The sequence below is a fragment of the Oxyura jamaicensis genome, chromosome 28 (genome assembly GCF_011077185.1).
Source record: "Oxyura jamaicensis isolate SHBP4307 breed ruddy duck chromosome 28, BPBGC_Ojam_1.0, whole genome shotgun sequence".
Lineage (NCBI taxonomy): Eukaryota > Metazoa > Chordata > Aves > Anseriformes > Anatidae > Oxyura > Oxyura jamaicensis.
Genome location: NC_048920.1, coordinates 1,281,938 through 1,296,153, shown reverse-complemented (window position 1 = coordinate 1,296,153; position 14,216 = coordinate 1,281,938). Strand labels below are relative to the sequence as shown.

Here is a 14,216-nt window from a genome sequence, read left to right as displayed (position 1 = left end):
TGTTCCCCCCCCACACACAACCGGTAGCGGAGCCCCGGACCGCGGCCCCGAGCAGGTAACCGCCTCCTTCCTCCGCCGGGCCTGGAGGGCTCGGGTGGGCGCAGGCCTCGCCCCCCCAACCCCCCCCTCCGGTCCTCCTCCGGTGTCACCGTGTTGGGGACAGCACCGAGACCCCCCCCGGCACCCCCGCCAGGGCCCGAGGGAGAGGGAACCGAAGGGGTTCTTCACGGGGACGGGGGCTGGGGGTGAGGCCAAGGCCTGTGGGGACAGCTGGGGGGGCTGCGGGGTGGCGGGGGGGAGGGGGGTGGCCCCTGGATGCAGGGGGGCAAAGAGGGGCCCAAAATTAAGGGGAGCGATGGCTGCGCGTGGGGACAGGGCGGCCTTCACCCAACGATGTCCCTTTGTGTCCTGGGAGATGTCCCCGCTGTTTCCCCTTCTTGATATGGTTGTGGGGTGGTTCCCCCATAGAAGGTTTTTCCCCCTTTTTAACATGATTGTGGGGCAGTTCCCCCGTAGAAGGTTTATTCCCCTTAACACGGTTGTGGGGCAGTTCCCCTGAGGAAGGTTTTCCCCCTTTTTAACACGTTTGTGTCGCAGTTCCCCCATGGAAGGCGAAGAAGCAGCCGCTCGTCTCATGGAGGCTCGGCTGAGTGATGAGGATTCCCAAGAGCTTCCAGAAGAGGGTGAGGATGGAGCTGAAGGAGCAGCGGCCGCGGAGGAGCTGACTGGGACTGGGGACACAGAGGATGGTGGTGTCCCCGTGAGGATCCTGCAGCCAGACAGGGACATGTTGTGCTCCAGCTATGTGGATGGTGAGTGCTGGGGGTGGCAGGGGGGTGACAGCTGACTCAGGGCAAGCGCAGAACCAAACCCTCCAGGGGAGTTCAGACAGGGAAGGAGCCTGGTGAAAGCAGCTTTCCTGCACCCCCCTGCAGCAGTAGGGGTGGCCGTGAGGTGCTTGTCGAGCCATTCAGGTCTTGCTGTGCTACGTAGAGCCCAGCCTGCTCCCCAAGAAGCAGCACCAAGGTCCCTAACAATTACCCTTGTTCTGTAGGTGGAGCAGACGCCCTTCTGAAGCCCTCAACTGCCTCGATGGACAGGCAGAGGAGCACTGAGCTCTCAGCCCTTGATAGTGAGTATTGCGGAGCCTGGTGCTCACAGATACTGGTGTGCAGCCCCAGAGGGAGATGGGCGTGGGAGAGGTCATCTGCTTGCAAAGGGATCTCTCATCCCACAAAGGCAACTGGAGAAAATTCTTTTACCACTCTTGGTCCCTTCCATAATGCAGCAAGACTAAGTCCTGACCTAAGCCTTGCTGATGACTTGTGTTGGCAGTGAGAGGTCGCTGCAGCTCCACACAGAGGAAATGGAGTTTGTACGGTCTTTCTCTGCACTTTGCTAATTAAACTACGAATCGCTTGTTGAAAACACATCCAGGTTTCCAAGTGGAGCTCTTCATGCGTAGGAAATACAAGGATGAACTTGAGTGCATCCCCAGGCTGTCCTCTGCAGTATATCCTGTGCAATTATGCCATTAATGCAAGATCTCTGTCTCCCGTGGTGGCCCAGATGGACCATGGCCCTCCTTGGGCAGCTGTTCGGGCTGTTTTATCTTCCCTGCTCAGCTATTGGTCCCCGCACGCTGGTCCAACCTCAATCCCCAGGCTCTTCACTTGCAAGGGGACAATTCCTTTTGTGCAGAGCTCAGTTTTGACAGGAGGGAACAGCTTCGGATAAGTCACATTAGGCTGACAGGAGTTTCCATGAGGCACTCAGCCTCGAGTCAGCCTGGTTCCTCGCTGTGCACGGAGGAGATGTTCCCTGACTCTCTCCTCTCTCTGGAACAGGCTTCCCCCTGAAGCACTCGAACACGCTGACGAACAGGCAGCGCGGCAATGAGGTCTCGGCCCTCCCAGCCACGCTGGACAGTGAGTACAGCTGGGAGATCACGCTGCGCACCTCACGCTGCAGACAGGGGGATGCAGAGGGAGCAGCAGGACAGTGGGACTGGAGCCTTCCTCCATCTGCTGCTGCCCCTCTGTTCTCAGCGTCTGCAGAAAGCTGTTCATTACCCACTGGGGTTTTGGGGGTTCAGATGGGGGCTGTTCAGTTGTCACCTGCAGGCACTTGCAGATGATGGGCGCTGAGCTGGGAAACATTTTTGTCCTGATGGTTGAATTCTCTCTCCCCTAGCGCTGTCCATTCACCAGCTAGCTGCCCAAGGTGAGCTCAGCCAGCTGAAAGAGCATCTTCGGAAAGGTACGTGTCTGTGGCTTCTCGTCCCAGGTCATGCAGAGTCCTGCCAGGTCACAGAGCACCCTTTGATAAACCCTTGGCTTCGTTTTACAGCCTTTGCTGGGCTTACAGGGGGAGACAGGGAGCAGAGGGGGTTTTGACCTTCCTATTTAAGATGTCTCCTCTGTTTTTGTGCAGGTGAGAACTTGGTAAATAAACGTGACGAGAGAGGTTTCACGCCACTGATCTGGGCTGCAGCCTTTGGAGAGATCGAAACAGTCCGTCACCTCCTGGAATGGGTAAGACCACGCTTGTGCAGTGCCTTGTTAATGAGAGACTTCCCAACTTCAGCCCCTGTGCCTGCCAAAACGTCCAGCATCATCCTGGTTCCTCAGCCAGCCTTTCCCCCGGCACCAAACAGGACACGTTTGCAGAGCTAATGGCTCAGACGCTGCCGGATGCTCCCCGTCAGGCTGCGGGCTAAGTCAGGAGCATGAAGAGCCTTATCTCACAGCTAGCAATAACTGTTTGTAATTAAATATCTGCTTATTGGTAATTTGAGATCAGACTTATCACTTGGGCCCTGTAATCTGCCCGTAAATGTGCTCGCTGAGGTATCATTGCAGTTAATGAACTCATCGCTGCATCGTCCTCGAGTGCTGGGCCTGCAGCCAGGGGCTGCGTGGGGGTGAGCAGGAACCAGGTCCTTGTGTGAAGGCGCCCCCCGAAGTTCTGTCCTCGTGCGTCTGCCCATCAGCACGTGCTCATGTTACATAAACCCTGGCCAAATGCTGGCTCCAACTGCTTTCGTTACCGGAAAGACAAAGAGAACCCCAAATAAATGAGGTGATGCGTTGCTGAAGGATTTAATGAAATCCGGGAGAGGTCCACGGCTAGCAGAGCTCAGAGGACAGGGCAGGATTTTAGGTAAATGACTAACGAAAGAGAGGATAGATACTGTCCAGGCGCCTCTAGACAGGGCCAGTAATGCTGTTACTGGTGATGGGAGAATGGACTGAGTAACAGAAGCCATCAGGCTTCGCTTAGTGACACTGGAGAAGGGCTTTTAAGTCCTCACCTGAGACTTTTGTTGATAAGAATATGCCTGCTAAGGAGTTTGGGAAGGAGAGGTCACTGGGACTGGGGGAGCGCTCTCTTCCCCACGAGGCTGAGGACCTGGCTCCACAATCGGCCAGCCCAGGGCATTCAGCAAGGCTGTGCCAAGCTCCCTGCTTCTCAGCAGGGCTCCTTCACCCAGCGGGGCTAACGCCTGTGCTGTCTCCCCAGGGTGCTGACCCCCACGCGCTGGCGAAGGAGCGGGAGAGCGCCCTGTCCCTGGCCAGCATGGGCGGCTACACCGACATCGTCATCATGCTGCTGGAGAGGAACGCGGACATCAACATCTACGACTGGGTGAGTGCTGCTGCGCGGGCTGTGGCCCCAGATGAGGCTCTGCAGAGCTCATTTTAAAAAGCAGCAGCGAGTTCACATCGTTCCGGGCCGAGTCAGCAGCAGCATGCTTCTCCTAGCTGCTTCCCAGGCTCGCAACGCTCGTTTACTTGCTCATGCAGTTGTTTCGAGAAATTAATCTAGATAATAATTTTAAATGGTTTCCTCGCTTGCTCACAGCGGTGATGTTACCAGCCACAAGGAAACTGCACTCAGAAATTAAGGTTGTCTTTCAAATTACAGTTATTTTATTGCATACAGAGAATAAAACCTGCGCAGAGCCGCTCTGCAAGAAAACACCCAGCCCGGAGCTGGGAGAGGGTAGCAAGGGGAGTCCAGCGGGTCAGGGATCGACGGCTCTGGGAGGAGCAGGAGCTGTGTGAGCACAGCCCCGTGCGAGGCCAGCAATGACACAGCCCCTTCCCTTTCCCTGCAGAACGGCGGCACTCCTCTGCTCTACGCCGTGCGCGGCAATCACGTCAAGTGTGTCGAGGCCCTACTAGGTAACGGGGAAGATCTGCGCTTAATCCTCGGCCTTGAGTTGTGGCTTGTTGGTAACCGCCTTGGGGACAGAGCGTGACGTGCCTGGGGGGAAAGACTGAGCAGCCTGGGGGCATCACGGGGCGCTGCCCAGCCTGGAGGGGTGCTTTCTGGGGGTCTCCTCACCCTGCACCGGCCCCAGAGGGGACGCCGTGTCAGCAGGGGCACGCTGCGCCCTGACTGCCACCGCCTGCTTGCAGCTCGTGGTGCCGACCTGACGACAGAAGCGGATTCTGGCTACACCCCGATGGATCTGGCCGTGGCCCTGGGACACAAGAAAGGCAAGTGTCCCTTGCACACGTGGCAGGGAGCCCTGCCTTCCCTCTGCAGCGGGCCTACAGGCAGCTCAGGGCTTTCTTTGACCTTCCACCACAGCTCCCTGCTCTGCCATGCAGAGAAACTGAGCCAGAGAAGTCAAACTGGGTCCTGTTCCCCTTGCTCCCCCTCCAAACCAGAGCTGTGCTGGCAGCGGGACTGGGACAGGGGAGATGGGCCTCTGGAGAAAGGGATTTTCCAGCTTCCCGTTGGGAAACAGGAGCCAAACAGTGACCAGGTCCTGCCCACAGCAGAGCTGGGTTCTTACAGGCTTGGCTTCCCTGGGATTCATTTTTTTCCCTTCTCTTCCCCTCATTAGTCCAACAGGTTATTGAAAATCACATCCTCAAGCTATTCCAGAACAAAGGCTTGGAGTGACAGTGTGAACCAGCGCTTCTCTTGGCTGACGCAGGGCTGTCTTCTGGGACCAACGTGGCCTGACCCAGCGGTCCCAAAACGGGCAGCAGCACAGTGCTTCTGGCAAGGAGCACGTGGAAGAAGCTGTGAAGCAACCGCCTGGCCTCGGCGGATTTATGCCACTCCTGGAAAGTGGCACGGCCTCGGTGCCTCGCAGCCGGGGACACTCACTCCTCAGGGCAGCTGCATTTCTGCTCCCTCTGGGCTCAGCTGCTTCGTGCGTGCATTCAAGTATTGCATTTTTGGAAGTAAACTGTAAAAGCAGCCCTGTGGAGCCCTGTCTGTTACCTCAATGGCATCCCCGTGCTCTGTCACAGCAGCCAGCCCCCGATCCCAGCACCAGCTAATAGGGAACTGGGCCAGCCAGTGAGGCTGGCACTGTCCCCGTGTCCCCATATTCCTCTCCAGAGCTGCCTCCTTGAAGAGCCTGATTCCCTCTTGCACCTGTAAACTTTGCCAGGCCCTCCCTCCATGCAGCCCTGTAACCAGGCAGGGAAATACTCATGGGCAGGAGCAAAATCCTGCAGGAAATATCACCCTGCCAGCCAGGAACACAGCACGGCCCCGGCCAGCAGCTGAGCCTGCACCCTGTGAGCCTGCGAAGAGCTGCTCCAGGCAGCTCAGGGGCGGTTACCAAAGGTGGGAGATGGCCAGAGCCCCCCACACGGGGAGTGAGCAGCTTCTCCTCCTCTCCCCTGCCCAAACCAGGCACCAACATCACGACAGCAGAACCAAAAACAGGGCTGGGGCAGGGCAAACCCCACAGGGCTCAGTCCTGGGGTGCCTCTGGCCCAAAGAGCAGCCGGGAAGGAGCTGGGGGCCACCACCACCGTTTATTCAGCCGGTTGCACGGGCTGCGTTCCCCCCAGAAAGGCACCAAGGGCGGCTTGTAAGTCCAGCACGTGGATCTCTGCATGAGCGTCCCTCCCGCGGGGTGGGGGTCCCCTCTCCATCCATCAGCACTTCGGGGCGCAGCTGGGGGCGGTGCACCCTTGCTGCCAGGGTTTGCTGTCCCGTTTCTCTCCGTGCAGCAGAGCCCCTGGGGGGGAACACGGGTGCTGGGAGAGCAGCCCCCCCCGCCGCTGCCCTACAGCCTCTCCCCCAGCACCCTGAGGTGGTACACCACGATGCGCCCAAAGAAGTCCGTGCTGTTCTCAAAGGTGATCTTCAGTTTATCCAGAGCCGTCTCCTCCACCTGGAATCTGTGCGGGGCCCGTAAAGGAAAAAAAAAACAAAAACAACCAACAACAAAAAAAACAGGCAGGGGGACACCCCAACGTGGGGGAGACCTGTTTCAGCAGCAGCAAAGTGCCACCAGGCACCTGCAGGATTGTCACCTAAAGACCTCAACGGCAGCTCCGCCGCCGCGCCGTGGCAAAGGATATCTGCATGGCGTTAACATCCTCGGGGTACAGCTCGGATATTTTCACCAGTTCTTCGCCCGTTCTGCAGCCTGTGGGGTGTAAGGGTGGAGGTAGCTCCGTGGAGGTGCTGGGGGGCCCTAAGTGACTGCCGTGGGCTCAGCCACCCCCAAAATCCTCCCTGCATGGCTCTGCTCCAGGGCTGGGAGCAGCGGGTTTGCCACCCGACGGGCGAGGTTCCCCAAGAGTCCTGGAGAACCCCAGGACTCTGCACCCCCTTCTGCTCCAGCCCACGGCCCCAAGCCCCTCTGGAGTTTTAGGAACAGCTAACAAATGGCTTTTGGCCCTTCAACAACGCGCTGTGGGATCCAGGTGTGGATGAAGGGAACAAGAGGCACCCCACGAGCAGCTCCTCACCTTCCAGCGTGCACAGCCGGCTGGAGAATCCCCCCTGGAACTGGATGTGGAGCTGCGAGACCTTGACGGTGCGTGGGAAATCCAGGGCGACCCACTGGCGCGCGCCCTGGAGGCAGCAATGACACCGGGGCTCCGTCACGGTGGGGACAGCGGGGTTTTTAACGCGGGCACGGCTCCCACCCTCACCCCCCTACCTGGTCCGAGTTCCAGCACGTCTCCTCGTTGGCGTCAAACATGTGCGTCTTCCCAAACTGCTTCACGTCCCGGTTCAGCACGGAGCTCACCCTGCGGGGACACGCGTCACCATCCCGGGGACGCGATGGGGACAGCGTGGTCCCTGCACCCCCCTGCCCCTTTGGGGACCAGGACTCACCGTGTGGCCGTGTCGGCGCAGATCAGGGGCTCCGCGGGCATCGCTGCGTGCGGCGGCGCTGCCTGCGGGGAGAAGGGATCGGGAACGGCTGCGGAGTATGGGGGGCACCTGGAGAAAACTGGGGGCACCTGGGCAGGGCTGCGGCACCCGACGGGACGTCCCAGGCAGCAGTGGGGACCCCTGGGTGGCAACGGGGGCATCTGGGCAGCAGTGGGGGCACCCTGGCATCACTCGGGACCCCTGAGCGGCACTGGGGACCCCCAGGAGAAATGTGAACCCCGAGCGTATTGGGGACCCTATGGCACGTTTGGGGACCCACGGACAATACGGGGGACACCTGGCCCGGCCTGGGGACCCCCGGAGAGCATTAGGGAACCCCGGAGAGCCGGGGGGGGGGCCACGGGGGGAAGGAGGGGGGGTCCCTGCAGCACCGCTGGGGGGCCCCATGCGGCACCCGGGGGGCTGGTGTTGCACCCCCATGGGAGGGCGGAACCCCCCCCCCCATTGAGGGCTTCAGTGGGGACCCCACGCTCCTGGGTTTGGGGGGGGGCTTTGCACCGCCCCCGCCCCCCCAAGGGGCTGCGCAAAGTGGGCGCCCTGAGCGCCCCGGGGTGTGGGGGGGGGCGTGCACCTCCCAGAGCCCCCCGAGGGGCTGCAGCCCGGCGCTGCCCCCGCGAAGACTTTGTGCCCCCACCTCCAGCATCGCCTCCCTCCGGCCCCTGTTCGGGGTTTGGGCTCCGGGGTCTGCTCCGGGGGTGTCCCCGGCCGGGTGCCCTCCTGGGCCAGCTCTGTAGGTGGCACTGGCGGAGCGCGGCTGAGGGGAGCAGCCCAGAGGAGCTGCGGGAAGGGGAGGGGGGGGCGCAGCCGGGTGCGGGTGGGTGCGGGAACCTGGCACCCCGGGCACCCCTGCGCACCCCGGCATCGCTACAGCCCGGTGGGGGGTGCGACCCCACCCGCTCCAGCATCCTCACGCACCCGGCTGTGTGTGCCAGCGTCCCTAAATGTGCCGGCATCTCCCTGGGCTCCAGCATTCCCTAAATGTTGCAGCATCCATAAATGTTCAGCATCCCCATGTGCTCGGGCATCCCAATGTGCCCCAGCATCCGCACGTGCTCCAGCACCCATAAATGTTCCAGCACCCCTGTGTTTTCCAGCACCCCTGTGTTCTCCAGCATCCCTGTGTTCTCCAGCATCCCTGTGTGCTCCGGCATCCCTAAATGTTCCAGCATCTCCACGTGCCCCAGCATCCCCATGTGCTGCAACATCCCCACGTGCTCCAGCATCCCCAAATGTTCCAGCATCCCTGTGTTCTCCAGCATCCCCACGTGCTCCAGAACCCATAAATGTTCCAGCACCCAGAAATGTTCCAGCATCCCCCAGTGTTCCAGAACCCGTGTTCTCCAGCATCCCTGCGTGCTCCAGCATCCATAAATGTTCCAGCATCCATAAATATTCCAGCATCCCCATGTGCTCCGGTATCCCCATGTACCCCAGCATCCCCACGTGCTCCAGCATCCCCGAATGTTCCAGCCCCCCGTGTTCTCCAGCCCCCCCGTGTTCTCCAGCCCCCCTCCATGCTCCAGCATCCCTCCTCAGGTGCGTCCCTCCGTTGGAGCACCCCTGCACGCCCGAGGCAGCCCCCCTGCAGCCTCCCGGCCGTGCTGGCGGGGGCCTGGCCGCTGTGCGGGGTCGAGCTGCGCACCCCGAGCCTCTGAGGGAGCAGTGGGGAGCCTGCAGCAGCTGTGTGGGGAGGAACAGCCCCTCTCACACACACACGCACGCACTCACGACAGCTTCTTAAAATTCTCCTTCGCAAGCATATGGTGCCGCTGCGCTTGCCCACGGCCCCGGGGTCTTTGTGGGTGCTCGGCGAGGCTGCCAGCCCCAGCCCTGCGGTGTCCCGCGTCCCCTGCCAGCCCCCACTGCCACTTCACTGGGGGAGGTGACAAAAGCCAACGGCACAGCGGCGATCTGCAGCCCTCCCGAGCCTCCCCGGGTGTTTGTCTGCCAGCATGAGTCACAGCGACCGCGCTGAGGCTGCCTCTGAGCTCAGGCAAAAGCAAAAATAAAACCGGGCGAGTGCTGCAAAGCCTTCACCTCCCCCCTGCACCACGGCTCCGTGCCGGCACGCGGGGCCTGGAGGGGCTTCGTCCTCCTGGCTCGGCCCCCGCCAGGGCTGCGCACACGCGTGTGCACGCTGGCACCCGTGTGCACGTGGGTGTCACCAAGGCCACACACCTGCATGCCCGTGCGCGAGCATGCATGCGACGGCGCATGCAGGCACACGCGCGCATGCGTGACGCACGCTGCACCTTCCTCCTCCTCCCTCCCCGAGTTTTGCCTGAGAAATTGGGTCAGGAACACGGGAGCCTTAATTGTCACTCGGCTAATCGTGCGGTGGGGGGGACAGGTCTGCTATTTCTGCCACCGCGGCCCACGCCTCCTCCCACCTCCATCTTTCCCGGCAGCGTCTCTGCTCCGAGCGGGGCACACCGAGGTGCTCCCTGCCTCGCCGCAGCCCCCTTGCCCTGGGGGGCACCGGGGTGGCGACTGCCCCTCTGCCACCGCCCCTGTCCCCGTCTCTGCCTGCTCAGCACCCCGCTGTGTCCCCTGGGCTCTTCATCCTTCTTCGCCCTCCTTGCTCTCGAGGAAAGGCCCGGGCGGGAAGCGCGGATATTTTACCATGGCCCAGAGCAGCTTGGCTCGCCCCAAGGGGGGACTTGGCCTTTTATAAAAGCTCATAGAAAAGGCTGCTGAGATGAGAAACGGGGCACCGGCAGGGAGCCAAGACCCCACTCCCACCAGGCGAGACCCCCCCCACCTCCCCGTGCCGCCCCGTAGGGTGCTGGCCCGGCGCAGGAAGCGGGTGCCGGCGCCTTTTGTGCGGCGGGGTGGCAGCGTGCGAGTTTTTGCTGAGCAACCCCGGCTGGCGCGGGGAGCTGCTTCCGAAGAAGAAGCGGGTGTTGTGCCCTTTGCAGTTAATTACTTGCGGCGATTGATTTCCACTTCCGTGTAAACGCCGGGGATTACCGGTGAATGCGGCGCGGGCGCTATTCAGCGCCGCGGCCGCCCTGCCCGCCACAGGGTCCTGCCTGTTCTCCCCGGGGGGATGCGACGCTGCCTTCATCCCCTCCGCCGTGCCGGGGGGGTGCTGGGGGCGAGGGGGCCGGGAAGGGTGAGGTTTGGCACCGCCGCTTGCTGCCGCGTGGCCGCCGGCTGGGTAATTGGTGCTGAGGAGCAGCGTGGTGGCATCTGCGCGCTGGGAAGGAGCCGTGCAGGGTGGCGGTGAGAGCACTGCTCCGGGAGGAGGCAGGGGAAGGGATGTAATGATAATTATCTCATTACAACCAGCCACGAACCTCCCAGCGAGCACCCTGCCGGCCGGAGCAAAGGGTGCTGGGCGCCCATGGTGCCCCGCAGCACCATGGGGCTGCCGCCCTCTGGGACCGGGGGCTGCCGGAGAGGTGACACAACAGCCGGGAGCAGGTGTCGGGGATGAGGTGCCACTAATGAGCCTGGTGGCCTTAACAAGCCTGGCTCTGCTAACAGGCGTGCCGCTCGGCGTACCCACGCGGGCAGGGCCAGGGGGGCAATTACCGCCAGGGCTAATAAAGCAGCGCCGCGTCCAGCTCTGCTGCTGGTTATTGCCGGTGCCAGAAAGGGGCTGAGGAGGGAGGGGTGAATGTCCTCTGGACCCGGGGGGGGACACGTGCACAGCCCCGCTGGCTGCTCCCCCAAATCCCCCCCGTGTTGCAGCCGGGGCAGAGGTGCAGGATTGGGCCCCTCTCTGTGGATTCTGAGCTGGTGGCGCTGCCACCCCAGGGAGTCCCCAGAGGAGGGGACCAGGCTGGGTCACGGCCCGTGTCCCTCGTGTCTCCTTTGGGGGCCGGGTGCTGGCCGGGGAGGGCGCAGGAGCGGGTCTGGGCTGCCGGCAGGCCGAAGGGGGAAGGGAAGGAGGCAGTTGCCATGGAAACAGAAAATAAAATCAATTCATCCTGCCGGTGGGTTCGCAGCGAAGTTGTGCCTGGCCAGGGCAGGGTCCCCCATCCCCGGGCACGGCACCCACGGTGGCCCCCAGCCCGCGGCCCCCTCCGTGCCCTTGTCACCCTGCCCGGGTCAGGGCACGGGGCACTTTGGGCCAAAAGTGGGGACGGTCCTGGGAGCAGCTGGGGGGAGCCACAGGGGTTGGGGACAGCGTGGAGGCGGCTCCGTGGCACCAGCATTGGGTCTCATCCGGATCAGCCCCCCGGATTGGGGCATCCTGCCCCGCTCAGCCCCAGCACCAACATCACAGCAGCGTTTTTACCAAGCCCAGGCACCGGCTGCGGCTCGCCCGGCATCCCGGCCCTGCAGAGCCATCCGTCCGTCCGTCCGTCCTGCTGCCTGTCCCCGTGCCAGTGCCCCGAGCGCTGGCCCCAGCTGCGGTGGCAGGGGCCTCATTACTGAGCCGCTCTCCCAGTGAATGTGGCAGCTCTCCTGGAACGGGCTTCATTAGCCGGAGGCGGACCTGAGCGGAATAACAAGCGGCTCGCCAGGGCGCAGGACGGGGTCCCCACACGCACCCCGAGGGACACGGCCGCGCTCCGGCTTGGCCACGTCCCCTCGCCTGTGGTCCTCAGCGGGAGGCACGGCTGGCTGAGACCTCCCAAACTCGTGCCACGTGTGGCTCCCGATCCCTTCGCTGTCCTCTGGGGCCATAATTGAGTGGGAGGCTCTGCTGTGGTGTCGCCCCAATGCCGGTGCCGTGCCGGTGTCCCCAGGGGCAGGGACGGGTCCTGGCCTTTGGTGGCAGGAGCCCCTCGCCCCTGTCGCGCACCCGCACGCCCGCGGCCGCCTCCCCGGCGCCCTCCCCGCATCCCTGTCACAACAAAGGAAAACATCTTTGGATGGAAACTGCGGGAGGGTCGTCACGGCAACACTGCTGCAGGATTTCGCCAGAAACCCATCGTTCCAGCTCAAAAAGGCGCTCCTGGTCCCTGCTCTCTTCGTCGGTGCAAAACTGGATGGGGCTGGGGATGAAACAGTGCGGGACCGAGGAGCAGAGTGACCCAAGTGCCACCAAGCCAGGGGGCACCCAGCCTGTCCCTGGTGTGGTTGGGGACATGGGGCGCAGCAGGAACCCCGTTGGACAGCCGGGAGCAGCTTGGGGAAGAGCTGCCAGCGCCCAGCCAGGCAGGACGTGCGGTGGGGGGACAGGGCAGAGGACGAGGATGGGCTGAGACTGGGGAACCCCGAGTCCGACCCCAAATCCCTTTCCCCCAAAACGATGGGGATTGGGGGCCATCCCGTGCCACGTGGAGCTACGTCTCCCACCCCATCCTGCCAGGCCAAACGGGAGGGGACGGGCACAAAGGGACATCGGGGCTTGGCCGCAGGCCAGGGGAACCCCACGAATTCACCTCGTGCCCGTAGGGACCGGCCGGAGGACGCAGCCCCGAGCTGGCGGAGGAGCCGGACCCCCACCGCCGTCCCGCCGCGGGCTGCGCTCCCCGGGCACGGAGCAGCTGCCAGCACGGGGAGGAGCGCGGGGGGAGCGGTGTCTATTAAATCCTCATCCATAAGCCGCGCTGGCTGGTGCCTGTTATGACATTTATCTCCACTCGAGAGGAGAGCTCCGATAACTCACTGCCGGCACCTTGGCTCGGCAAGACAAATGGCCGGCGGCGTTTCGGCCGCGCTGCCCGCGGGGCCGGGGCTGCCCACGGGGTTTGGTCCTCGCTGGGCTCTGGCACAGCCATCCTGTGGGGCAAGGGGGGTTTGGGGAGAAATCCCCCCCCCCGGGGGTGTGCTGTAGCTGTTAATTTCCAGCTGGGAGAGGGGAAGAAGCGACATTGTCCCCGGGGTGTGATGTGAAATGCAGAGGGGGGGACGTGGGGCTTGCAATGGGTGCGGGACCATCCTCACCCCAAACGGTGCTGAGCTGGTGCTCAGTGAGCATTTTGGAGCTGGCCTCATCCCGCTCAGCATGGCCAACGGCGCGGCCTCGAGCGTGACCGTCCGGGCTCACCCACGTCCCCATGCCGGGCCACCCCGCCTGCTGCCAGCCACTCCGGGGACACGCAGACAGAGCAAGACGGTGCGCCCATGGGCGCCCTTTCCCCCAGGACGATGAATTGGAGACCTGTAGGGTGGCACCACCCGACACCTGGGTGCTCGGCGAGCGGGGACAACACGGTGACAGCACCGGGTCCTTCTCCCCAGCCCCTCTTGGCAAACGCCCCGGGGCCGTTAACCCCTGCCGCCTTCCCCCCGCGCTCGGGCACCTTTTGCGGCCGGGGCCGCCAGCTGCAGCGGCAGAAAGGAGGGGAACAGAAGGGCTCTGTGGCAGGGGCTCACAAAAGGCAGGAAGCGGCGCCTGGGCCGCGAAGTCCCGCACAATGGAGTCGGAAATGAGAACTTTGCTCTCGGCTTTCCGTGGGCCCATCCTATAGATGCGGAAGAGAAAGGGCGCCCGTCTCCGCCGGGGCGCTGCGCCGGCCGCTGCCAAGTCGCGGGAGACAGGGCGGCTTTCTCCATTCAGGCCGGCAGGTTCGGGGGGGGGAAAAAAGGTGCCCCCCCTCCCCGCTCCCCCCCTCCAGCTCGGTGACAGTTTTCCCCTATGTTGGGGGTGACTTCTGGCATCGCAGCTTCCGAGCTTCTCTCCCGCTTTATCGGGGCTTTTCCCAGGCTTTGTCCGCCCTCAGCACCTTCCTTCCTGCATCCTCAGCATCCTCCCGCATCCTCAGCATCTCCCCGCCCGATGTGGGGCCACAAAGGGGTGCGGGGGGGCTGGAAGATGCTGCCTGCACAGCTTGGAAGGGATTTATGGGGGGGGGGGGGGCGGGGAAGGGGGCCCTTCATCTGGACCCCCCCCAAAAAATGCCCAGAGCCAGGGGGTCCCCACGCGTGGCTGGGGTGCGCTGCACGTGAGAGGGGGGGTTCTGGGCCGAGCAGTGATTTTGGGGTGCAGAGGGGCCGGAGCATTCCCCCCGCTTTGCCAACACCCTAAAACCCACCGGGTACCAGCGCAGAGATGCCGGGGGTGCGGTACCGGGGGGTGAAAAACCGGGGGGGAGGAGGGGGGCGCGCAGAGGTCCAGGGGTGCTCCCCATCACCGGGACCCCCCCCCC

At 63.2% G+C, this 14,216-nt stretch overlaps 2 protein-coding genes across 3 annotated transcripts; one reads left to right on the top strand and one right to left on the bottom strand.

The window, feature by feature from the left end:
- The first annotated feature begins 15 nt into the window (after positions 1–15).
- RFXANK (regulatory factor X associated ankyrin containing protein) lies at positions 16–5,222 on the top strand. Of its 2 annotated transcripts, none has more exons than XM_035348176.1 (10): positions 16–55; positions 590–812; positions 1,055–1,132; positions 1,848–1,928; positions 2,194–2,259; positions 2,434–2,534; positions 3,523–3,648; positions 4,121–4,187; positions 4,425–4,505; positions 4,859–5,222. In XM_035348176.1, exons 2-10 carry the CDS (start codon positions 605–607, stop codon positions 4,915–4,917), a joined length of 867 nt encoding a protein of 288 aa, XP_035204067.1. In that variant the 5' UTR covers positions 16–55; positions 590–604; the 3' UTR covers positions 4,918–5,222. The 2 variants fall into 2 exon arrangements, with proteins under 2 accessions (XP_035204067.1, XP_035204066.1); XM_035348175.1 differs by lacking the exon at positions 16–55 and adding an exon at positions 223–245 and having other exon boundaries at positions 4,121–4,238.
- Positions 5,223–5,770: 548 nt separating this feature from the next.
- Positions 5,771–8,942, bottom strand: NR2C2AP (nuclear receptor 2C2 associated protein). Its single transcript, XM_035348178.1, has 6 exons — positions 8,896–8,942; positions 7,108–7,215; positions 6,929–7,019; positions 6,735–6,840; positions 6,342–6,409; positions 5,771–6,160 (listed from the first exon to the last, which is right to left on the bottom strand). Exons 1-6 carry the CDS (start codon positions 8,925–8,927, stop codon positions 6,044–6,046), a joined length of 522 nt encoding a protein of 173 aa, XP_035204069.1. The 5' UTR covers positions 8,928–8,942; the 3' UTR covers positions 5,771–6,043.
- Positions 8,943–14,216: the final 5,274 nt, after the last annotated feature.

Bases quoted from the DNA above. Each gene is read 5' to 3' on its own strand.
- NR2C2AP (XM_035348178.1), bottom strand. From the start codon at position 8,927: ATGCTTGCGAAGGAGAATTTTAAGAAGCTGTC. The intron at 6,841-6,928 runs GTAGGGGGGTGA...TGCTGCCTCCAG, and splicing joins CGTGCTGGAACTCGGACCAG to GGCGCGCGCCAGTGGGTCGC. The intron at 6,161-6,341 runs ATATCCTTTGCC...CGGGCCCCGCAC, and splicing joins AGGATGTTAACGCCATGCAG to AGATTCCAGGTGGAGGAGAC.
- RFXANK (XM_035348175.1), top strand. From the start codon at position 605: ATGGAAGGCGAAGAAGCAGCCGCTCGTCTCATGGAGGCTCGGCTGAGT. The intron at 4,239-4,424 runs GTAACCGCCTTG...GCCTGCTTGCAG, and splicing joins CCTTGAGTTGTGGCTTGTTG to CTCGTGGTGCCGACCTGACG. The intron at 4,506-4,858 runs GCAAGTGTCCCT...TCCCCTCATTAG, and splicing joins GGCCCTGGGACACAAGAAAG to TCCAACAGGTTATTGAAAAT.